Source organism: Atractosteus spatula, chromosome 2 (genome assembly GCF_055471065.1).
Source record: "Atractosteus spatula isolate fAtrSpa1 chromosome 2, fAtrSpa1.hap1, whole genome shotgun sequence".
Lineage (NCBI taxonomy): Eukaryota > Metazoa > Chordata > Actinopteri > Semionotiformes > Lepisosteidae > Atractosteus > Atractosteus spatula.
The window spans coordinates 66,624,349-66,650,193 of NC_142707.1; the positions used below are offsets into that span (position 1 = coordinate 66,624,349).

The 25,845-nt window shown below is 42.9% G+C and overlaps 1 protein-coding gene across 1 annotated transcript in view; it reads right to left on the reverse strand.

The window, feature by feature from the left end:
* The window catches only part of cnksr3 (cnksr family member 3), a 42,664-nt gene extending 19,324 nt beyond the window's left edge, over nt 1-23,340 (reverse strand). The window contains exons 1-2 of the mRNA XM_088909432.1: nt 23,017-23,340; nt 3,350-3,513 (exon numbers count right to left, since the gene is read on the reverse strand). Coding sequence (XP_088765558.1) covers nt 3,350-3,513; nt 23,017-23,077 — 225 coding nt within the window. The 5' untranslated portion in view covers nt 23,078-23,340. The remainder of the gene's footprint in view (nt 1-3,349; nt 3,514-23,016) is intronic.
* Between the last annotated feature and the right edge of the window lie 2,505 nt (nt 23,341-25,845).

Below are 25,845 nucleotides of genomic sequence, written 5' to 3' on the forward strand. Positions count from 1 at the left end.
ACACTGATCTCCATTTCACCAACATTTCCAAATAAAAACTTTGCAAAAAAAAAAGTATTGGAGAAATTTTTTCAATAGAATGACATTTTTTTCTTGAGTAATTGTGGTAAACATACGAGTTAATAATTGAAAAGCAGAATGTGCTCTGTACTGAGTGAGGCATGTACACCATACTGGCAGTTGCTTTCGGTCTCTTTCCTGTGAAAGTGAAACAGTGATTTGAATTTAACCCTCTGTGCTATAGACACACTGGTCCTATGCATGTATCCAGTCCATAGGCTACAGACTTTCTGCCCTTATTTGTTCTAATCCCCTTGTTACCACAAACCTAGGCAAATAATTCTTCTGTACCAAAACACATTCTGATTCACAATTTAGATGCTTCTTTGTTCTCAGTTAACAAACCTGATATTTAAAATGCAATAAAACATTCATGATTTGCTTGAAACGAATTTTGGGGTATAATCCTATGCACAATAAATTAACAATTGATATCTACTATGTCTTTTTAGGGCATATTTTAATCATTAGCAGATTTCAGTTTAATTTGTGCTTCCTCGAGAATGCTCCCTCAACACCTACACATGGACACTCCTACTTCCCTCTGCTACCAGCCCCACTAAGGCGCAGAACGATTATTTATCTACTAGAATAAAATCATTGTGAGTCACACATCTTAAAGACCATTAATTACTTTGAGGTTATGCATTTTTGACTTCTAAATTAAATTGAGTTCACAAAAAATCCCATAACGAACTTTCTTGTGAAACCGTTATTCAGGTTACTCAGCGGCACAAAGGAATATGTGATCAATTCCCAACACTTTGTTGCACCTCGTCTGCAGAGGTGTGCATGGGCAGTTCGAGGCCTATAGTACCTGTAATTCAAGATTCTCAGTGTCACAGACAGGCTGACCCGAAAAGAATTTACTACACCAGCATGGCTGTTTTAACATGTGAAATCCATTATCAGCTTGGCTGAATATTGGACACTGCTGTTTTGTATCAAATAGTTTTTTTTATTAATTGAGAAGGAAGCCCAAGACCAATATTGTATAAAATTATCTGATGTTGTACTGTTCAAGTGGCACATGAACCTGCCCCATAAAGATCACCATATTATCTCCTGATCATTCTCTGCATAGCTGCAGTGAATAGGAAAATATTTTAGACATATTACATAAGAGGACCTCAGCACTCTAAGATCGTCCTTTACACTTGCAGTACCTTTGACTATTTAACAAGAAGTTAAATGATATACAATTTTACTCTGCTTACTTCTGTAAAGCTCTTTCCTTATTAAGCAGGACCTAACACATTATATCAGTGGTATGACGAATATTTCCTATGGTATGATTCACTTAACATTCTTTCCCATTATGGCAACACTGAGCACAGCCTTCTGGAGTCAGTTCAATATACTCACTGGCTCAGACATTTAGTCAGAATGTATTCTGAATGACATTTCTGCAATCCAGCCTTTTAATTGAAGGAATTATACCTTTGCATCGCATTATTTCTTAATCCCAATAAACAAATCAGTCAAAGTAATGAAGGTGTTGAGTTTAATTTAAATTAAAAGTCATGCCAGGGGTGGAGTACACAGTGCAGATGACATGAAAAGTGAATTTTCTTATATAAATCAACAGAAGTTGTGAGCTTCAAACTTACACAGCAGCCCTTAGGTCCTTTATGAAGCGCCAAACTGATTCGATTGCTGTGGATGTTCAGTCACGTGGATGACTTCTTAAGACTGCCACCACGTGCATCATTGGTGCCAAGAGCAAAAAAATGAATCCCCGCAGAGAAATTTCACTACAGTGAAAACATTAAAATCAGCATAATCCTTTTATCTGCATTGTCTACTGGTTTGAGTCAAAACCTGCTAACCATAAATTATCCTGGATTCACATAATTGGTAACAGTCTTTCCAGGGAGATTAGAAAGCTTTTGGAACTTCTGCTGGTTTCCTAGTGAAGCCCGGAGTAAGAGACGGACCAAATTTGGGTGTACAGTAGGAAGCCGACAGCTGACCTGACATTCCAGAGAAAGTGCTGTAATCCTTTAATTCCTCAGAGCGGCCCGCGTTCTCCGTGAGAACGACCCCCTCCCCCTTCAGAGCCAGGCAGACTGTTCCTTTAAACACGCACAAGCTTTTATTTGGGGCTTCCAGTCGCAAGATCAGAATTATGTCCCTCAGTGTTTCTCAGTCTTGTGAGCAACCTTATTGCTTTTCGGAGTGCTTTACTCTTCCTGCTTTTTCTTTTGCTGTAGCTGGCTGGATATGGGTTCCTGTGGCTTTTAATGGTGGTTCGTTATTTGCTGGTGCAGCATCTTGAGCTTCTGTAATGTCCTTCCATAGGTGATCACGAGGATCGGTGAAGAGGAGTGAAGTCACTTACCTAAGGCTTTTAGGTGGTGAACTACGCTATTCTCCACTGAAGCCCATACAACACCTGACAAGCTTAATCAACTCATCTCCTCCAGAGCACTGCACACTAGACAGACTCATTCCATTCACTGCACTAGACAGATTCATTGACAGCCGCTATCTCTTGTGCACTACCATGCCAAAATATTAGCCAATCATATTTTCCATACTTGTTGCCCATCCTGTAAAGTAGCAGCAGACCAGACTTTGCTGGGGGTAGAAAGGCTAACGCAACTTACTTTAAACGAGACATCACTGCACATGCTTGTGATGCATTAATGAATGCATGGTTAATAACATTTTAATTAGCCTCACAGTTTTACCGGCCGTGGTGGATTAAAACAATAACAGCAACATGAAAGCCAATTTGGGCCACAAGAATCGACAGACCCAAGGGTCACATAGCAAGGTTCAGGGCTTCTCAGGGACACCTGCAAACATCTAGCGTGTTGCTTATTTGAAATGCATTTCCATCGAGAGACGTGAACTGTAATATGTTTCTACAAAAGCTTACAGTTTACAAAATCTGCATTGAAAGGGACTCTGTAACCTTTATTTTTGTTCAAAACCGCGTTCTGTACAAACACATTTTGCCTAGGAGGGTGCTGTTATATCTAGGTTCTGATACACAAGGGAATAATTAATTTTAACAGACATTTCATTGTTTTCAAAAGCCTTTTAAGTACATAAATGCTAACGGATCAAGCTACTGTGCAATGGGCAGCCTTATTAATTTCCCCATTTTCTCTAGCCATCCCGAGAGGGCTTTTCAGAAGAACAGACTGTCTGGGGTACTTAATCTGTGGGTAAATTTAAATCAGAACAATTACTGAGCGTACACACGTACACATCCACAGCTCAGGTGGCTAAAGACTTAGGACCCAAGTAAAGGAAGCCAGCGAGGGCTGGAGAGACTGACCAGAGCGCAAAGCAGATCCACTGCCTCCAGGACAAGCTCCTGGTGCCCAATTCTCGTCACGCCCAGCTCCTCCAGGTCCTGGTGAGAGATCTTCAGCAGCTGCTCCCCACTGATCTTCTCCCGCTCGAAGTTGTGGATGTACTGTTGAAGGCTGTCGTCCAGGCCTGCAGCAGAAGAACAGAGCTTCAGCAAAAAGCCCCTTTGAACCAAAACAGGTTGCCCTGTTGTCAGGAGGTATTTGAAAATCATATCGAACAGGACTTCTGGCACCTTTTCTTTGCAGTGTAAAGATGCATTCAATCCTATGATAACCCTCCTCACACCAGAACTTGAAAAGTGTAATAAATAATTCAGCATGTCAACTCCTTCAGTACAGTATGTCGGGGTTTTAAGATATTCATCAGTCCAAGTCTTGTACTGTATTTCTGATTTACGGTCACAAAGCCTAGAGAAAACTGCTAAAACTACTGGAAAAGAGCTCTTCTTAACAGTTATCTATTAACAACGTCTCATAATGGAGGGGAAACTGGCTTATTTGTATAAAAAAAATGCAGAAAACAAGTGCAGCAGATGTGCAGGTCATAAATAACACACTGTCTGTATCCCGCAATGTTTGTTTGGAATGGTATCCAACAGATGGCCATTTAGCATTTACTGCCGAGAACCACTTTTAAATCAACAGCCAATATTTACTGCGATAGTTTTTACAGACCTTTACAAGCATAACGCCTAGCTCCTAATATGTCTAAGATACGAACAAAAAATAAACTTTCAAGTCTTTTCCACAAGCAACAGCAAATGTCAGCAAACTGTAGCTGTGATCCCAGCCTCTATAGCTCACACAGCACTATGCTCTACAGGTTTCTGGAGAGAACTGAACAGGACTCTGTAAGCTTTATTTTTTGTCTAAACAGCATTCAGCACAAACACACTGCCTAGGAGGGTGCTGTTATATCTGGATCCTGATACATGGCAGAATGATTAATTCTAAAGGACCTTTTATGGTTTTAAAAAAACCTTTAAGCACATAAATTCTAATCCTCACCTCTTTTTCAGCATTAAACTGTCGAGCATTAAACTGATCCTGCTATGGTTACGACACCGAAGTGCAGTTCTGAAAATAATTCAAGTCTGCCAAGTCTTAATGCTTGCATGACATGCGAGTTGCTGCACTGGGTGTCTTGTTACTGCTTAGAGAAGCTGTATATGTGCTAAGGTCATGAATGACAATGTACAGTACCTTATCATGTTTCCGATACAGGAGAGAGCTAATCTGATGGAGCCCAAGTGTGAAAGGCAGCCAAAGCTTTATAGCAGGTAATGTTTCCATAATGCTATACAAACACAAAATGGCTTTAGCACAAGACGTGCAGCCTCTCTTGACCTCGGCAATTTCCATTTGGAGGACATTGACTTCCAGTATCATTTTAAAAGGATACACTAAAAAAAGCTGACAAGCTGCAGTTTTTCCCCCCACACACACTTTACAGGCTAGCCTTTTTTGTCTTTATTCAGTTTCTCACAAGTGATGGTAGAACGTACTTAAAAGCAAAACAAGCCACTGATAAAACACTCTGTAACATATGGTTCGATTTGCACATACTGTAGGAAATTTTAAAAGACTTACGATTTTTGACCATTATTGACCATGCAGTGTGCTGTGTTAACAGGGCCTTCACTGTGGACTGATGCCATCCTTCAGCAGACGTTTAAGACACTGCAGTGAAGGAGACTTAAGGGCATCTCAAATTACAGTGGAGCGGGCTCTAGAGCACTGCTCCTTCCTGTGCTCTACTATTTTCTCTCATTATAGTGTCACTGCACAAGAGTGAAATTAACATCCTGAAGACAGCATAATAAAGTACTTTACACGGAATTCAACAATAGAGAAATATATGCACGGTAACGGCACTTGGAGTTTTCTTTTTGGATATTATGACCAGGATCATTGAAATACAAACTTAAAAAGCCACAGATGTTAAGACTGGCAAGCACCTCATGGACGCTCATGGAACAGAGGTGGCAGGTTGCTACGGTATGGCCTTAATAATGTTTCCTTCCAAATGATTTTCCACTCCAGGATGGGCCTGTTCAGTGCTGTAAAGAGGCAACTCTTCCCTCTGTGCCAGAATTGCCAAACCAATGTCCCAGAATGGTGGTAGGGGACCATGCTGTAGGAGGCACTATGATCTTGCTATTCAGACATTACAGATCTCACAGCAGATGAAAGAATAGCAGTGGCATTAACCATGGTGTTGTGGCTGAATTCCACTCCGGCCTGACAAATCAGGCCTATCGGAAGTTCTCCCTTAATTCAATCAGTTATGCAAAGCTTTTGCCATATCTGCTGTGTGGTGGGGAGCATGCACAATAGCTCCTACACTTCAATAGTGGATAAAGTGGGTTCCCTCCTATGCAAGTGCGTTTTTATCCTTTTGGATGGGGGATAAATGCATTTATTAATACTGTTTCTCTTCTTATGTCTCCTGTAATGCACCTTCACAAATCTCCAAACCATAAGGTGGAGATCATGAACCTTTGTCAGAAAGAGGACAACAGAAAAACAGTGGTCTGGCTACACTACACTAAAGCCTACTGCTCACAATAAAGAAGTCCAGCAGATCACTGTAGAAAGACCCAGCAGATAATCACCTAAAGTAAAACTTAAAAGTAATTGCTTTAGGACCACCAATGTGTCTCCCATTATATTGTAGCCTCAACAGAATACATGAAGAATCCAAGAGTGATGTTAAAGCTTTATAATACATTTAACATCTTCTGTCAAATATCAGTTTTACAGGTTCCAAGAAGCCTTGGATTTCAAACAGCATCATTTCCTGTGTGTATTCATGCACCAAATGACCTGCCTTTTAACTTACCCAAAAACTAATGAAAAGCAGAGCCCCAGAGCCAATGAAGGTCATTTCTGGAATGCTAGTTCCCCTAGTGCTTGAAGTCTAATTGGGATCGTTTAATGTCCAGAACTTCAAATAACCAAGCGCGCAGACACCCCGCCATCTCCCACAGGCCGGCACTAATGGAAACTAATTGACTGGATCCTGCTGGCTGAGAAGGAACCCTGGGTCTTCGTGTCGGAACCAATTGCACACGAAAGCTTCAGGAGGTGTTGGAAAGCCTTACTCACACGGCTGTCTTCACAGGAAGAAAAAAAGACGGGTAAAAAAAACGTAACAGTTAAAATGAATGACTCTTTAAGGAGTGCTGTGGACACACTTTTTTCTTTTCAAGTTAATATTTCCGCACTTGATTGTGAATGTGAAGAAGAGTGCTTCGCACAACCCTCTGAAACGCTCTTTAAAAATGGCATCCCAGTGCAAACAGCTGGGATGATCTTTTATGGACCTGTAAATTGTACTTAACACAAACATACAAGCATTTAGTGAAATTCTGTGAACATGCAGTAAAACACCTATGGCACACCATTCAGAGTGCAGTTTAATTTTGCTTGTAACTACAGCCGCTCCCACAAAACTGCCAGCCAAGCACCAAATAAACAAGCTGGAGAAAATGAGGAAATTTTATATGTCCGTATTGTATTTACAATAACATTCTTGCAAGACGCTGAAAAACCCATATGGATTGCATTACGAATTCATTGTCCTGGTTCCTGTATGCTTTATCTGAACACAGTACAAAACTGAAAAGTATCCGTGTAATCCTTCTAAGTCAGGGACAAATACAATCTTTTGGGAGTTCTGTACAAATGATTCATAATCAATTCAATGTTTGTAATCTGCATTAAATATGCAAGTTATTTACCAGTAGTTTTACCGACTTTAAACTAAATTTGGTCGGTTTTTCTTCAATAAGGTATAGAAGCTCTACGGCTGAATGCTTATTACAGCTTCCTTATCCCTGAGAGCAAAGTTACATGTCAAACCCTCTTCCTATTGCTTGATTTCAGCTATAAGGGAAAATGATTATCAGTCAAGAGTCTTCAAGGATTGTAATGAACATTCCTGAGGGAAAACAAAGTGGGCTGCTTTATGGAAAAGAATAATAATTGCTTACACTTATATAGCACTTTTCTGGACACTCCACTCAAAGTGTTTCACAGGTAATGGGGATCCCCTCCACCACCAGTGTGCAGCCCCACCTGGATGATGTGACAGCAGCCACAGTGTGCCAGTACACTCCCCACACACCAGCTCTCAGTGGGGAGGAGAACAGGGTCAAGAAGCCAGTGCAGAGATGGGGATTATTAAGAGGCCATGACTGGTAAAGGCCAATGGGAAATTTGGCCAGAATGCCAGGGTTACACCCCTACTCTTTTGGAGAAACACCCTGGGATTTTTAATGACCACAGAGACTCAGGACTTCGGTTTTACATCTCATCCGAAGGACGGAGCCTTTTTACAGTACAGTGTCCCCGTCACTATACTGGGGCATTAGGACCTGCACAGACAACTGGGTGAGCGCCCCCTGCTGGCCCCACTAACACCTCTTCAGGCAGCAACCTTAGTTTTTCCCAGGAGGTCTCCCATCCAGTTACTGACCAGGCTCCCCCCTGCTGAGCTTCAGTGGGCTGCTGGTGGTGAGCTGCAGGGCGATACGGCTGCTGGCGAGAAGCATGACCCTTTCTAACAGCGCCGAACGCCTGCAAGTGCCCAGGAGGTTGCAGGAGTCAATGGACGCCGACAGCCGGGGGAGCCCTGACTGACCACTCATCCACCAACAGCGGTGCGTCAGCGCTTGGCCAGTGCCAGTCGCCCCTGGAGAGGGGTGAATGAGAGGTACAGATTCTGGGTGATGAACACAACGAGCGGGAGTCGCTCCTTTAGTCTTTACTCAGGGGGGTGAGAGCTTGGAAGAAGCTTCCCAGCCATGAGGTTGAAGCTGATGCTTTGGGCTTCATTCAAAAGGCGGCTGGAGGAGACCGTGGAACCAATTAACAGTCAAATGGAGCAGAAGGGCCGAGTGGCCTCCTCTCGTGTGGAGCCCCCCTTAGTACAGAGCTACAGAAGTAAGATCACGGTGCGTGTAGTGGAAAGCCAAAACAGTGAACTGGCAGAAGCAGAAGACTTGTTTTGAAACTGATCGGCAGCAGCTTGGCCACACACACACACCCCTCTCCATACAGGGGCTTTCTGATTCCCACACAAACCAAAACATTTCCTGCCTCACATCCTTCAGAAACCGAAAGTGCAGAGGACTTAAGAGGATGAGCTCTTAAGAGGAAGAAAATGTGCTAGTATTGGAAGAAACTGCATGCGGTTACTCCCTGATGCTGGAGGAAATAGTCCTCAATATTCTCAAATCACACAAGTACACTAAATAAGATCTCATTTCAGACCATTAGACTTTTAAAGCAAGCAGCTTTTTGGAAAACCAGTGCCTTGTCACAAAACACCCCTGCAAAACTGCAATATGAGATAGGAATGGTTCTCCTCATGTCCTGTCGGCAGCAACTGAGACAAGAGTTGCCTAACTGTGCGCGCACTGCAACGTAGAGAAGAGTTTCTGTGACCTCCACATCTGCTCTGCTAGGAAGCTGTAGACAACCAACACATGCACCTGAAAGTGATACCAAGAACTATGAAATCTCAGAGAAATCAGATGTTCATTTTTCCCCCATCCCTAAATCACAAGTGTGATGAGCACGAAAGCAAACCGAGATAAAGAATCACAAAAGCCAAGCTGTTTGGGTTTTCATCGCATGGGAGTGAAAACTGTTGTCACCTGTGGGGGAAAACAAAAAATGTCCTTCATCCCGGTAGGGTATTTCATTCTGAATGAAGCCATCTGCCCCCTGCTCTGTCGGAGGGGCAGTGGGGAAAAGAGCCCACTACAATAGGGGAGTCACTGTAACTGCTTGTGGCTTTCATACTCCCCAGTCCGCAGGGATTTAAGGAATGCCTTTTGTTATCGGAATTCTATTGACGCAACTACAAGAGTGCACAATGAATCTGCAAGGCACCTTTTAATGGATGTCAAATTCTTGGTGTACATCCAGTAGACAAGTTAAAACGTACTGTTTCCTACGTGAACACAAATAGTGACTAGGAGCGAAACTGAAAAGGTTTATGCTAAAAATAACATGGTACATAATGTAATAATGATGTACAATGTTTTTGATCATTCCTTAAACTCAGTATAAGGAAGCAATACCTGTCCGGTTGTTTAAAAATAAGTTGGAAAAATTACAGCACAGATACCTTCCTAGATTTTAGCGGCTCTGCTCTCCTTCTAAGATGATAAAGGAAAGAAATTAAGAAGGTAAACCTTAACCGAGTTAAAGATACGATACATTAGTTAGGGATATTCTTCATTATATCCAGGTGTTTTAAGGCACTCTGAGGATCAGCTGGGTGATAGCGCTCACTCGACAATTTAAAGACTCTCCACACTTAACATTTGACAGCCCTGGTGTCGCAGCAGTGTTAAGATTCTTCGGACAACATTCCCTGACGGGCTAAACAGTGTCAAACGCTAAACATGGACTCCTTTGTCAATCCCATAGATCTTACACTACAAAAGAACGGGCACTGGAACAGTAAGGACATTTGTCAAAGAGGAGATCAATTAAAACTCCAAGATCTTTGCTAAAAAAAAGAACATTTCCCCTAATGACCGATGACTTTGTCACATCTTCTAAAGCTGTACGTGTGAAGACTGTTTTATAAATGAGGAGGAGGGGGGTGGGGGTGAGGTGATGGACTTGAGGCCGGGCAGGAAAGACTGGTCTTTCACCTCTTCACTAGACTCAGTCCCGTGGCAGGCACGAGGATTCCAGTAGAGCTGGGCTGCATCAGATCCTACAGATACTACCAGCTGGAGGACACTGAACTGCCCAAACAGGTTCAGCACGCACAACAGGCACTTCCCTGTTCCAAAAGCCCTGCTGCTAGAACTCCACTCCTTCATTACTGGCTGGAGTCCTTGAGGGCACTGAGGTGTCCACTGCTCTCCATGAAACCTGGACGCCGTATAACTCAACTGATCTTGGCTTCATCGGACCGATTGTCAATTTCTTCTTCTTGCTTCAATCCAAAGCAAACCGACCAACATGAGCAGGACCTGGACTCCTGAAAGCAGAAAGCTCCTCCCGTTTGCAAAGATGCCATAAAACACAAAATGGCAAATAATAATCTGATACATCTGCCTGGCTTCTTTTTAAATGGTTTTGTCCAAAAAAAATTAAAAAGGCAAGAAGCACTAAAAAAACATTAGAGTGCATTTCTTTAAAAAAAGCCTCCTCCTTGCATATTTCTTTAAACGAGCGCAGACAAACAGGCTACACAGGCCTCTCGTGAAGCGCTCGCGCTGGGGAGCACACCACTGAAGACATCAAAAAAACTAATTTTCCCCAAACAGACATGCACTCACACACACACCACCCACCCCCCTGGGCACCAGACACAAAATAATAGAAATTCCTTGTGTAGTCAGTTCATTGTACCGATTTCGTCACATCTGCAGGCTGGAACACCTACTGTACTTCGTCTGAGCTGGAGTACAATGCAACAAACAAGACCAGGAAATATGGAGCATGAGCGATACCAGTTAAAACGGCAGAAACTTCAAAAAAGTTAATGAAATAGAATGGGGGGGAGGGTTCAGACCACCGAATCCAAACAAGTTTCTGTAAACTGCTGGAGCCATTACGTAGGCCACCCATACCCGCCGCTGTCAGTTGTGGTGCAGACAGCCAGCGCTGAACGAAGACGTCAACATGATGAAAGTCCTGGCCGCCCTGCAGGCCGAGAAGAGCTACTGTACCTAGGCATCTGCAAAGCGGACTTGGGATTTCAAAGGCAAACCAAACAATTCAATAAGAACATGATGTAAAACAGGAAGTCTGCGAGACGTCAACAAAAACATACCTGGTTGGGTCATTTAGTAAGACCAAGAAGCACTTTTTATCAACAACATTTGCGCTACCTTTTCGTCTCTAAAAAACAGCTACAATTTCATTTAACTTCGGGGATCTTTTTCAGACCTACTTGCTCTTGTTTCCACCCTTAACAGAGGAGCCCAAGGTTTAAAAAAAAAATCATTCATATTTCCCCCCCTCAAGGTCTGAAATATACCAGGGTGCGTCTGTACCCTGGAATATGTCAGAATGAACTTCGATAATGTTGTGCTGACACAACTGCACTTCAAAGGGCCCCTTTTGCAACATGCATGGGAGGATTTTTATCATGGATCCAACTGCTACACATTTCATCCAAGTGAAAGTCCGTCAGCTGTGAAGATGATTCACTTTGATTAAATACACCCAAGCAGAAGCCCGACTTTCACCAGTGCATCAAGCCCCATGCAACCTGTCACATCGGCAGCTCTACAGAAGATGGATTCCAAAGACATTCCAGCACACTAGTCAACACGAAAATGCCTCAAGCCAGCCAGTACAATGCTAAAACAACTGAGTTATTAATGGATTCACTGCCTCTTTGTTCCTATTCAATCAAACCCTCCTGCAAAAGCAATTCCTTTGGAGTCGCACTGGAAAAGGCAAGAGAACAATGTTTCCACATTCAAATCCCACAATGAGGCTCTCTCTACAACACTCTGTAAAAATCTGCAGTCCCCCACCCCCCAACAACATGTGCACGTGTTTGTGAGCTTGCCGTTTGTATTTTGTGTGCTAAATCCAACATTAACTGCAAACCGGCCTTTTCAGCTCCAAAAGAACAAGCACAATGGCTGCTGTGGAGCTCCTCTGGGCTGGCCGGGCAGAGAGGCCGGAGCAGCTCTGAAATGAAGCTGTGGCAGCGCCGCAGATTAACAGGGCAGAGGGGAGGGGAAACCGAGCAGGAATCTCTGAGCACGAGACTCATTACCAGCTTCCAGGTCACACAGGCCACAGGAAATAAGATCAAGAACTTTCCACTGCACAGCATGGGGTTTTTTAAGAGGAACCGTATTTAAGTAGAAAACAAATCCACCTGAATTATGTCCTTTGAATACTACGCTACTGGTAAAAAAAAAAATCTCAGTTCAGCACCCTGTAGATGACAAGGCGTGACAGGACTACATCACAAAAGAAAGATGAAGATCTTCATGAATAGCTCTTAAGAGCAGAAGCGATTGTATGTTTTAGTTTTGGGAAACACCTGCAGGACTCTTACTTCTTATTTCAAGTACACATTGCTGCGTTTCAGATTTTTTGAAGAGTCCAACATGTTATGCTCACACCCACCGCAGGTGATGAAGCGTCAGTGTGCTGACAGGCAGTGCACACCTGGCAGCGCACGTCTCAGCCAAGCCCATCCACACACCGCAGCAAGCGCGGTTTAGTTTGGAATCACCTGTCCTGTGCAGGCAAGTCTGGACAGCTTCATTTACAGGCGCACAAAAACGCTTTTATTCAATAGCACAGTTTGCTCTCTTGCCTGCACTGAAAGAGACACTGTGAGATCTAGGCTCTTGGGAGCTTTTTTTAAAGTTTCCCAGGGATTACAAATAAGCTTATCTTGATATCGCCTCACAGAAACAGCACATTTTGCATTTAATTGCAACTGATATTGGCCTTTGGGTTACCAGAAAATGGAGCAAGGAAACGTGATAAATAGCAAGTCTACAGAATTGGAAAAGTGCGTGGTGCTTTCCTTTCCCTGTGGGAATCTTTGTACTTGGGAAACACCCTGCAGTGTTTACCTTAGGAACGACTGCAAACTCCAGGTGTTTGCTTGCCCTGCTCTTTAAGATTCAGAAGCCCTAATTCATCAGCAAATTGAGTGCTGAAACTTTTTTTTTTTACAGAGATTAACAAGGAAATATTTTACAGAATCATTCAAAACTACAGGGAGAAAGCTCTTAGTCCAAACCTGATGAACTGATCGTTACACTTGGACAGCTGGAGGCACTAAAAATAATAATGAAAATAAAAGAAATTTTACAATTGACAGGAGGCCTTCTGGCTCATTTCCAGCAGTTGGTTTGGACGTTGATAGCCAAGTGATCTGAGGAACTCGTTTTACCATCTTACCATCCTGAAGATCCAAACACATTTCTTGTGCCATACTCCCACAGTCCTCAAAGACATACTACACTGTTAGATCATCAGGAGTAAATTTGGAACCTGCAATACGCTTATTTGTTTATAGCGCCATATCTGGATGAATGCTCAGACACGTATTAACAATTTCTAGTTTTGTGCAAGTCAATTGCTATAATGTTGTGAACTTTAGGCTTGCAGGCACACCCCTTTGTTACATACATAAATGTAGAAATTTTAAGAGATTGTGGGGGTTTTTTCCCCCCATTCTCACTCCCCCTCTCCTTTGTACCTCCAGAAATGCACCACTCTTAAGGAGATGCAAAATCACTGCTTGTTATATAATTTAACTCCCACCCACCCTCCACAAGAGAAAAGAAAAGACTCCTACCACAAACTAGCATAGCCTTTGTTGCATTGTGCTGCATTACCTGCAAAGTGTCAATAACTAAACACACAAATTTAAATGAACAAAAGTTCACAAAAACCTGATCAGGCGTGATAGTAGCTCTTATTATGAACGTCTTATTAAAGCACCCAAATGTAGGACTTTAAAACTTTAAAACAGTTCAAAGCAGCAGACACGGCAATAGGACAGAAAGCCAGTTCCCACAGAAGAGTCTGGCTGATGCACCTGCCAGGCAGACTTGCTCAGACCTGCAGAGAACTGGGCGATGCGAGCCGAACTGGTTAGAACGGCGTGTAGCCTTTCAGAAACCCATTTACTCATATTCCAAACCTGCTCCCCCATACTCTCCCTTACTTAGAGGACAAGCAGAAAGAAGTAAGTTCTCAAAAAAAACCTAATAAACACCAGGATAGTCAGTCTTTTTAACAGCAATCGGTTCACTGGTTCCAAAACTGAGAAGTGCAGATAGCTTGTGGCAGCGCAGCGTCTTTACTCGGCGGGGATCCAAATAACAGAACAACACGCTCACAAGTATTTAGTCACATAGTCACGAAATCCACAGGTGAAAAACAAACGTTCACTCCGTGTAAAGCATGAGCTCAGCTGACGGACATGAGGAAGTGTCTAGAAGGTGTTTTCAGCGTACTGTTGCCAATCTGACCGACGAGCTGAAGAGATCTGGCTCCCTGCCCCCAGCTTGGACTGGGTCTTCCGTTTCTCCTCTTGGCACACAGGCTGAGAATCTCCGCCACACCCCAGGCCCAGCCCATGGGTGTGGTGGAGATCTCCCCCGCCTTTGGGAGCCCGGGGGCAGTTACGTCACCACAACCGCCTCCCAGTGTATAAGGTGAGCCCTGTTAATCTCTGCCCCTCCACACCTCAGGAGTTTGGAGGTGGCACGGCTCGGCACCAGCACGGATTTCAGCGGGCTCCCAGTGCCCCAGCCCCACAGCTGAGCGCCCGCTAAAAGCATTCAGCCAGCCGAGCCCCCAGTCGGCGACAGAAGCTGCTCCCACCTGAGGAGGTTTCAAGAGTGAAAAAGAACCAAGGGATTCCAAGATCCTGCCGATTTCATTTGCTTTTGACTGGGACAAACCGGTGGCAGCAGCTGAAAGACTCCAGTGAGATAAGATCACTTTATCAGCCCTATACAATTTCTTGCATTAGGAACTTGTCTTTTCGCAGACCCCAGCTTGCTCTCCATGAGACACACAGGCAGGGAGAGAGAAGCTGGGGGTCAGAGCGCAGGGTCAGCCATTTATACGTCGCCCCTGGAGCAGTTGGGGTTGAGGGCCTTGCTCAGGGGCCCAACGGAGTAGGATTCCTCTGCCGGCTGCGGGATTTGAACCGGCAACCTTCCAGCCACAGGCACCGCTCCGCCCGTGGCAAAATGCGCCACCAGCAAGACCTTTTCACGGATAAAAAGGAGTTTGCTTTCAAAAAACTTCTGACTCTTCAGGGTTCCCACAATGTGACAGAGCTTCTCCAAGGTGGGGAGATACTGTGTGTTCTCAAGGTGACCCTATACAGGGGACCCCTTTTTTATTTCACCTCTGTGTCACTCCTGAACAGATCCGTTACCCCCTTGTGTTGCAGTCGACCCGTCTCGACTCTAGATCAGAGAGGGCTGATTACACACTGGATTTCCATCCAGACACGGGACAAACGTTTCCTTTCAACCCCTTTCCTCGGAACCCAGGGCATCAATGCTCCTGTCGGACCCCCGGGGGTACCCCTCTCCATTTTCTTTTTCAAAACGCTTGAGCATTTAGAGGTCAATACTCTTTAGTGTGGGAAGAAGACTAAATGCAGCTCTTGCTAAGCCGAGATGATCTATGCGATTTGCGTATTAAAGTTTTGAATAAAAACAAATTGTACTGGCTCAGCTGGGCATGTTGGCAACGGCTCCCCTTCACCTCTCCACTTGGCTCCACCAGAGAAAGTGGTTTTAAGCAAATCACTTCTGTGTACAGGCACGTTTAGGGAGCAGGCACAGAAGTCCCCATAGAGGCAAAAGGCAAACTGCAAGGATTTTTATTTAGGACCTTGACTGCAAATGACAAGACAACCACACCGTATGCTTACCGGCTTACAAACAAATCACGTTCTACAGTTGTGCTCTTAAAGCAGTCAGAGGTCCAGTAATAATCAAATAGTCCACCCTTACCACCATCCAGAAATGCTTTAAGTTTTATTTTCTTCTCTTTCCTGAACAATATAATGTTTATATCAATTCTTTCACAACTAATATAATTAATTTTGACATAACTGGCTGTGGATGCTACATAGGTGACCAAACTAGTAACTAGAACAAGGCCTACTACCTGCATAAGCTTAGTCAATAACCCCCTAGCCCAATCTAGTTTCTCTGTTATCAATCTGCCTTTTATAAATTATGGAACAATTTGCCTAAACTTCCACAACAGGCAGTGGAATCATCTCTACCTTATTTTGCCTCTCATGAACTCTTTGAATCTTCTCACTTGGGATTTAGACAAAGGCAATACTGACCCTTCCTCCTTTAAGGTAGTTAATGATTAGCAGATGGCTTCTGACTTCTGGGTCATGTCCTCTCCTCCTCCTAGTCTTAAGCACAGCTTTTGAGCTTGCCAATAGCGTCCTTCTTAGACACAGGGAAAACAGGGGTGTTTGGGATTAGGATTGATCTAAGGATCTTTGGTACTACTCCATGTTGGCTTGGCTCCTATTCGACTACGGTGCCAATTTGTTAATCGTGGTTGATTTACAACTGATGTTGGTTCATTTACTCAGGATGATCCACAGGAATCTGTGCTGGAACCATGTTGTCATTTTGCAGGCTGAATTTATGCCCACAGGTTGCCCAATATCGGATAAGCTAATGTTGGGCAAACCACAAGGGAATCTTTTTCGCCCCATCCGTGTATCATTGCTCATTTAAAGCCCTTGTTCAATTTCTAATGCCTTATCATTCAGATGGACACTACGCCAATGCACTACACAGACTTCAGAACGTCCAGAATTTAGCAACTTACATGCCAAGTAAAACCCCTCTTGATCAGCTGTAATCCCTGCCCGATTTAAATTATACTGGCTCCCCATCAAATTTAAAGTGGACTTCAGGGTTTAACTGCTCACGTATAGGGCTCTGAATTGTCCAGCTCCAGGATATTTTAAAGGATTATTGCACGAGTCCACCGATTCATCTGGGACATACCATTCTGCACCTTTATTCTACGAAGACCAGGGGCTACAGAACCTCCCTGAGTGCAGCATCGCGTCCGTGGAACCCATTGCCCAAATCCTTCAGAGACTTCGAGGCCGTCTGCATTTTCAGAACTCACTTGACCCAACGTTGCATTCCAGCTTTCAACACATAATGTAGTCCTTTTCTTGGCTTCAATGGGTCAGACCACTTTTTTTACTTCTATGTCTTATGTGCACGCGCCTGCGCAGTGCTTTGACTTTTTCCGAGAATCAAAAATCAAAGTCTATTCTCATCTTAACCACAAGAATCAAAGCAGTTAAAAGATGCAGCAGACGCTGTTCACTGGATCGAAAAACTTCTTTAAGGGAGCTCTTAGTTCTCTAAATACTACACTGGGTCTTGAAACTATCAAAAATACAGTATATGGGGCATGCCATGGGTCACAAGCATGCAAAGTTTCGAGGACAGTGCAACAGCCTCCGTCTCCATGGGCCTATGTTTAAAAAACACCTCCCGTGTTACCTCACGGATCACACAAACTGTTCACAAAGTCAAACAGGCTGCGACTGCCAAGGCGGTTGAATGGATCTCCGTTTTCTCACAGGAGGGGTCGTCTGTTCCTGGAGCCCTCAGCAGTGGAAGCCCTTTATAGCAGTGGTTTAGTGTGGTGAAGCCTTCTTTTGTCTTATGACTATCATATGTCTGAAGTATTTAGCTACAAACACATTGTTTAACTTAAAGGGCTCCAGTATTTTGTTTTTCTTTAAAAAGCTTACTTAAACGATCGCAGCAGAGCCCCCCCCCCCACACACATTAATCAGCACTACACCAAGCCAGCAGCAGACTGCCCTTCTTGGCTCTGTGGGGAGAACTGGGTGACGTCCCTCAATTAGACCCGACCAAGATCCATCCCCCAACACGTGCTGCTGTTTGGGATGTGACGACGGTAGCTACAGTTCGCGGCTTGCTCGTTTTCAACGGAAAGTGGCCATAGCATTGTCATTACAGAACAAGTGAGTCAGTGCCTTTTTTTAACATCATGGGAAACGCACAAAATCATTTGGAGGCTAGAAAGACAGTACCCACAGCCGTTGTTTGGGATGGCCAGGAGGGAGCTACTAAAGACCACAACGCAGGAGAATAAAACTTTAAAAAGCAGTTTGTGAGCGCTGGATTTATACAGCTAATTAGAATTTTGGCAGGAAACACACAGTTTTCCCTCATGTCCACTGTTCTTTTGTGGAGCTCAAATGTGCAAATAACTTAAAAACAGCCGCATTAGAACTCTACGATAGACGCTTGATAATTCCTGTTCAACTCAGTTACTTCATAAGTGCTCCAAGTGTGTCAGCTCACTTAGAACCACAGGTTTTGTAAACAGGCATTTAAAGTCCAGATCATTTCTGCCAGAAATAGCACGCAGTCAGACTCCACACAACGGGATTGCAGTTTTATTATCACCCCCCCACAGAACTGCTTGTTTTATACGTTGATCAGTCTTGTAACCCCCTGCAGCTTCCAGCCCTGCAATCACACAAGGGGAGGGAGGATTTGAAGGCAGATACCTCCCACCCCCCCCTGGACATTTTGCAAATCACTCTTATTTGACTACGCGACAAACACGACCAAACGGAAATATTCACCCTGGGTCCCAGATGTCTTATATTCTCCCGAACTGAACAAGTAAATCCCCTTTGGTTCAGGCTTGTGAACCAGGAGAACGACCAGTACCAGCCTATATGGCTGAACCAAAGTGAGAATTTTCCCCAAGTCTCTAATCCAATACCTGGGTTTTGTACGAGTTTATTAATATTATGACTAGTACTGAAGAATTTCTCGACAGGTCTCTTTTATGTATGGGTGTGACCATTGTTTTCCACAAACATTCACAGACCCTTATCAGCCTTATTGGATTCATACCCATCAACGCAAACTGCTTGTTTTCCCCACTTTGGACAATGGCTCCATTGATCCTACCAGTGCATCACACACTGTCTGCTTACAGCCACGCAGAAAACTGCCCCCCATGTCATCAAATGGCCCCAAGCTGCACTATTCCAGAGAAAGGAAGAGAGAGCTCAGGAAGATCCTGAAGGAATTGTGTGTTCCTTTTTGAATGGTACACTCTCCCTGCTAGGGTACAGAACTACTCAGTGTGCACTTTCTTAATCTCTTTCCTCTTCAGTCTTTCAGATAAAAAGAAATTATTTAATACTAAAGACTAAATGGAACAGATACTTTGCTCCAAGTGTACAAACTATACTCCTATGAGAATGGTTAGGTCAATGCTACTAGCTTAAGAGAACAACCCAGGGAAATATAGACTGAATAAAAATATAAAATGCTAGGAAAAGAGAACTGCCAGTAAATGAAAACTTGAATTCCTAAAAATGTGACATGAACACTACATTCAGCACCTTTCACTTGATGTTCTGACTTCAGTATCTAATATAAATGGCAGAAAATTAAGTGTTCTCAAAAACCAAACTGACATCTTGTCTGTTTTTCTCTTCATAACCGCCAACAAAAAAAGAAAAATTATGCCAAACGAGAAAAAGAATGACTTATTGTTCCTTGAAGATTTTTTTCTTTCGTCTGTTTTTTTACTGAAATCGGAGCAACATGACCCTTCGAAAAAAGACATGTCTGCTGCACATTTGCTGAATGAAGCAATATTTTCCACCCCCCTCCCAGAGATGTCTCGAAGTTAAAGCAAGTTTGGAATCCAATGTACCTGTCAAAACTAAACGTGTGAAGAAAGGCAAGGTATCAGAACAGACTTAATTAAGGTCTTTAGAGATAATCCCCTACTTGTTTTGATTTGAGTTGAATTGCAATCAGCAAGCTAAAATTTTAAATGAGCATTATACTTTTTAAACTTGTGAACTTCAGCAGCATTTAAAAATATATCAGATAGTTGTTTATTTCAGATAGGAAATTAAGTGTTTATCAAGAAAACATTAAATCAAAGGACATTTACATCCTCACTCAATTTAATTTGCAGGGTGGGGGATTGAACATAATACATAATGTACAGCAGACTATCCTGAAAACATAAGAAATCACACATTAACACAAGGAACTTCACTTCTGCTGATAAATCATAAGGCCACTAAAAAAATGAAACTGTGACAGTTGTCAATAGATTTACCCCAAAGCAAGAACCCCCGAGAGAAGAGTAATCTTTTGGGTCACGATTAATTGAGGAAAGAAAAGGGACATATGTTCCTTTAAGCATGTGGCACATTGCTATCGGGGGCTGCGTCATTGGTTCTCCAAACTACGGAGTTCTCCTTTTAACACCTACAAATCCCAGAAAAAGAAAGAACTTCACTGTCGGGTAAAAGCTGATCTTAATCTAATCCTTTTATCGTAAAATATTCTTAGGTACATTCTATTGTATCTAAAGCACTCTCAAAACCTTGGCTTTAATACACAATTTGTAAATTAGAGGTTGATAACCAAGTTTATATTGAATTATCACCTGATGTCAAACAATTACATCTGTACTAGCATCATATAAGTGTAAGCAATTATTATTATTAATCATATTTAAAGTAAAACAAAAGCTTTGAGTCCAGCAAGGTAAATAAAGCTCTCTATATACAGCAGTGTATGTAAACTGACTACTTTGTAGGCTGAAACACGCTTTGGGGTCCTATGACTCATGGTCAGAGAGTTGACCTCTGCTCTGGTAAAAATCTGTCACACATAGTGCAGTGCTTCCATGTCAAAGACATGCTGACCATGAAGTTTTACATAGAGCTATGCAGTCTATAGTCCTAATCCCAGAACTATACATCCACTGACCAGGGATGAGTTTGGAAGCACGGAGTATGAAGAATCCCAGTCCATCCTGCTGAGCAATTTAAAACACCCAATATCAACTGAAACTTACTGCTCTACAGGCTTTTAAAGTGACTCATTTACAACTTCAAATGCTCAAACATCCAATCTCTAGATCACGAGAACTTGACAAGCCAGGGCATGCGTCCTTGTTTGGCAGTGGGATTTGTTTTTGTCTAGTGATCCAACAAAAAAAAAGTATAATTCGGAGAGAATTGTGAAGTTATTCAGTACAAAAATTCAACATGCATACAGTTTGAGAATTATATAGCTTGATTCACAAAAAGATGCAATATTTCTCAGAGAATTAAAAACCCTCAAAACTGTATAAGGACCTGTGATTCGCTCAGACCTTGCTTTCGAGCAAAGTAGCAGATTTTCTGCGCTGACATTTTGTGGTCTAGAAATGTCCTTTGAAAGAAAACTTTAAAAAAGTTCAAATCAAAAAGGGAAATGGGACACGGAGAAGAAACTACGATGTGATCTTATTATGAAAAGCTAATTTTTAACTTTCCACTTTTTGCCTTGAAAAGATTGTTACAGCGCACAAAGTGCTGGTAAATTATCAACGTGCAGGTCTTACAGTCAAAGCATTGTTCAGGGAACAATTATGAAGTTCAGAGTACCGTAATATAGTTGAATATCTGTTCAAAAGACTGCTTCTTCTACAGAAAATCTGGACACTGCATTACTTTCCAGAGTGTATATAGTACATAATACTTTGGCATGTCTGCAACTAATTGCCTGTGATTCTACCTGGGTAATTTGGGAAACTCCATTCTATTAAAATGCACAATAGTTTGTTTACAAAACCAACAGATGAGAGACCATCCACTTAATGCAATGACTCAAGGGGGAATGTGAGGAATTTCTTTTGTACAGTGTGACACCAAACGAGGAACTTTCGACACCCTATCGTCTCATAATGCCTTTTCTGAGGGGGGAGGGATGGTCCGCTATAAGTTTTAGAAACCAGTCTTTTAGGTTTCAGCTAAAGCAGTTTTAGAAACCAGTTCAATTCATGAAAGAAATGCAGACCGCCAAGTCCCAGTACTTGATAGGTTTCGACGAACAAAATAAGTGGTGTAAGAGACTGTCAAAGCAAAAAAGGCATAGCTGCCGATGTATACTTCAACACGACCCCTTTCACCGCTCCGGTAGCCGACGTGAGAAAACGCTAGGGGCTTCGAGAGCTGGAAAATCCACACATTACACACGGACCTATCTACTTCTCAAAAATACAAAAGAGAAAAGGAGGAACAATTCAATCAGAGAAACCAACTGACGGAGATCGACGATTACTAATGAAATACGCTCGCGTGAATGTTTTAGTCTTGTTGGAAAGGCACGGGATACAAAACACTCAGACGATTTGCACAAAAGTTAGATACGATTACGTGTGGACCACCCCTATATGTGGTCCAGAGCCTAGACAAATGGCTTATTTATGCTCTCGCAAGTGAAAATGAGATGATATTTCTACCTCACAAGATATGGGAATTAACTCCGTGACCACGGTGTCGTAAATATTATTTATGCGACTGCCCGTTTCTAAATTTTAACTATAGCCAAACACAAAACTATAGTCTGTAAGTGTATTTCAAGAACATGTTCTTTTGCTTAATGTTTGCCCAAGTCCGCTCAAAAAGACTTTTTATTCCAAAAGCGTTGCGCGTCAACGGTTAATTTAACATCTCGAGCAAACGCATTCCAAAGTTTTACGCGCCTTCATTGTAAAATAAATTCACAAAATTTAATGGCTCAGCGCCATATGCTGCACCAAACGTTATGGGGGTGCTTTGCGTTTGCTTTTCAGGGGGTAATAATTACACAGTGAACCTAATGACAATGTAACAACTTCTGACCTCATGTCGAAACTACTGTCACGGCAAAGGACACAAAGTAATATAGTGAACAGGACAACACAGGCACGTAAAACTTCGCTACACGACGATATAGAATTAGAAATAAAGACGAAATAATTTACGTTTTGTACATGCATTTGTACTCTCATTCGTGAGAGTGATAGGGGCTGTAACAAGTGGTTGTTAATCGCTATCGCCAAATTACTTCATAAACCCCAGTTCCTATGAAACTGCTGAAACTTCGGTATAAACAAACACAGCCGTAGTTTCGGCTCTTAGACAGCGACGACGCTTCAAGTACAAATGTTGCCATCGATGGAAACTGTACGGCGCCAAGTGCTGAAATAAAATAAAAGTGATTCTTTTAAACACATTACATAACTTTTAGTCAATTCTCACCTTTCATCCACTCCACAACCTGAATAGGGGACCACTTTGTTATTGGATCCATGGTTTCCATATTCTGAACAGACGGAATGATATCTCCAAGTATCCAAGAACGAGCAGTTTTTTTGCTAGTTTGGTTGTTGGCGGTCACTTCACAAATGTTATTCCCTCTCCCATTTCTCGGTTACACCGTAAAGCCGTTTCTGAAGCAGAAAAGCCTCTCCAGTACTCACTCCTCGACTCTCACCCCCTGTCTGAACAAACACAAGCGAGCATGACTGAGGGCAGCGGGGTGGCAGCGGGGTAGCAGCGCTAAAAGGAAAAAAAAAACTCCCACAGGATCAGGTTGCAGTTTCAGCTGTTACCAACAACCACACATACAGCTGAAACTGCTTAAAGGGGAGGAGGGTTGTTTCTTTGCTCTCTTTTTTCTTTTAGCCTAAACTATTGTCCCAAATATTATTCTGTCGTCGGAGGCTTTGAAGTTTACGATTTAAGTCCTTTTGTGTGCCTCAACACCAACGCATTTTTTTTAAACAGAGATTCTATGTATCTGGTTAAATACATCAAAAGATCAGCCGCACATGAATTAATGCCCATTTTTATCATTGCTCGTTCACGGTGTCCCATGAAGCCTCGCTCAATATTCTAAAAAAATGAAAGATAAAGTGAGAAATGAGTTTTATAAAACGCAGTTTGCGGTAATGAACGTACGTCCCAGTATGGTTTTCAAACAGGGGTAAGTTATGAACGGAAACCAAGTACATATCCCACAACCGCGACTGATATTGCCAACAGATGCAACTGGAGAGTAGATTTGCATGAACGGGTTGCCGATCAATACAATGCCCTGTGATATTGTACACCTCTGCAGCCTTCATGGAAATGAGCAACCGTGACAGCTGCGAGCGAAAAAAGGAGCAGACCTCGGAGCTCTGTGATATGAACAGGTCTATGTATTTGTGGTAGATGATAATCAATTGTCTTTAGATAGGAAAATCACATGAATGTAAATATTTGGAATGGTGGCCAGTCAGACATTAGGGACTGCCATAGTTTGTACTGTTCAAGGGAGTCCCCTGTTGGTGTGACTATCGAGTATTCTGCAGTTGTCCACCATGTCCAACGGTGACAGTTGTACCTTGTGCCGTTCATCTGTTGGGAAGAAGAGCTGCGTGAAGAAACCTGTGCAGGAGAGCTCTTTCAAGAGGGAAAGCTGTTGCCCTGGGGCAGTTCCACTCTCTCACCCTCAGAGGCCCGGGTCCAGCGGTACGAGTAGTCGTCACGAGCGGAGACTTCCTTGGTTGCGGTGGCTGGCTGTGACACCTTTCTGTGCCTTGTCATGCCCTTCGCTTTCCACAGAGCGTCCCTTGTGCCCAAACTCCAACATGGAGGACCCGGCGCCCAACATGGGACACGAACCCACTACCCTGAGATTATGAGTCTTACGCTCTACCAACAGGGCTAGCCGGGGCACAAGTCACTCATTACACTACAGGAAATAAACGTTCAAACAGAACCGTTTTTTTATTTAAAAGTTTTTATTATCTTTCACAGCCATGTCCATGTGTATTCAGTCCAATTGTCCTATGTCCCGGTGAAGGTCACAATAGCTGTATTTCAAGAAGTGTGGCCCAGAAGGTCAGGGGTGGGCATCAGCTACCCTGCAGCTAGTGCCAGCTCTTCCCTGGGGATTCCTCAGGGTTTTCCGGCAAGCTGAGAAACACCATCCCTACTAAATGTTCTGGGTTACCTCGGGACCTCCGCCTTCAGGGATGTGCTTGGTATACATCTGGGTCCTCACTTTCTTCTACCTGCAGCCTTACCTTGAAAAATCCCAGGAAACAGGCTTCAATGCCATAGCTCGGTAGACAATTAATACTCTGTTTTAAGACTCTCTGGAAGGTAATATTCCTCAAGATGTGGACAGACTCTTAGTGAAACTGGTCAGATGTTTTTCTTTTCGGGAAAATAACAGCAGTCCCTCAATCCATGCACAGCAAATTCACAGACCTTGGAAAGACATCGAAGGGCGGGAATCGATCAGTGATTTTCTGTGTAATCCTGCCTATCCCAGGCAAAGCTGAACATCTCCAAATGTTGATCTATCTGAACAACACTTGGCCGTGCACCTGGTTTTCTGAAGAAAGCTTCAGCTTTTTTCAGCTACGGGAGAAACTGTGGCGAAAACTGTCTGTACCGACGTGAGGAATTACAGCTAGATGAGATGGGGACCAGTTGGTATGGGGGAAGGTCCTACAAAATATCCACAAACATTACCCTTGGAACGAAAAAGGGAGGAGAATCCAAAGAAAGCTCTCAAGGGAGATACACAGTAACCGGAGGTAAAAAAAAACAGGGACCAGGGAGACAATGAAACAGCGAAGGACGAGGTATATTATGTAGACTGCACCTCCGAGCCAGGACTGTTTGTAACACAATTCAAGAAATAGAAGATACTGTCAGCACACAAGTTATGGTGTAACTGGAAACACTGAAACACGGCTCACAGAGAGTAGTAGTGATAAATAAAACAAATAAAACAGAGATGGGAAAGTTGGAGAGAGGAAAGTGTAGTGCTATATATTGAAATAGGCATTCAGGCACACTAACTTGACCTAGAGGAATTAGAATTAATATGGGTCACATTTATACAAATATTCATTACGGGCTACAGACTACCTAATTCAGATTATAAGTTTGAATGAACTTAGGACTGTATGTGTAAAGTTAGAAGTGCTTATTATTCAGCTTTTTGCATGTGGAGTGGAAAATGGTAGATATGACTATCGTCTGCTTTATTACTCAGCTTATCATAGCACCTGCTGGAGGGCACACCTG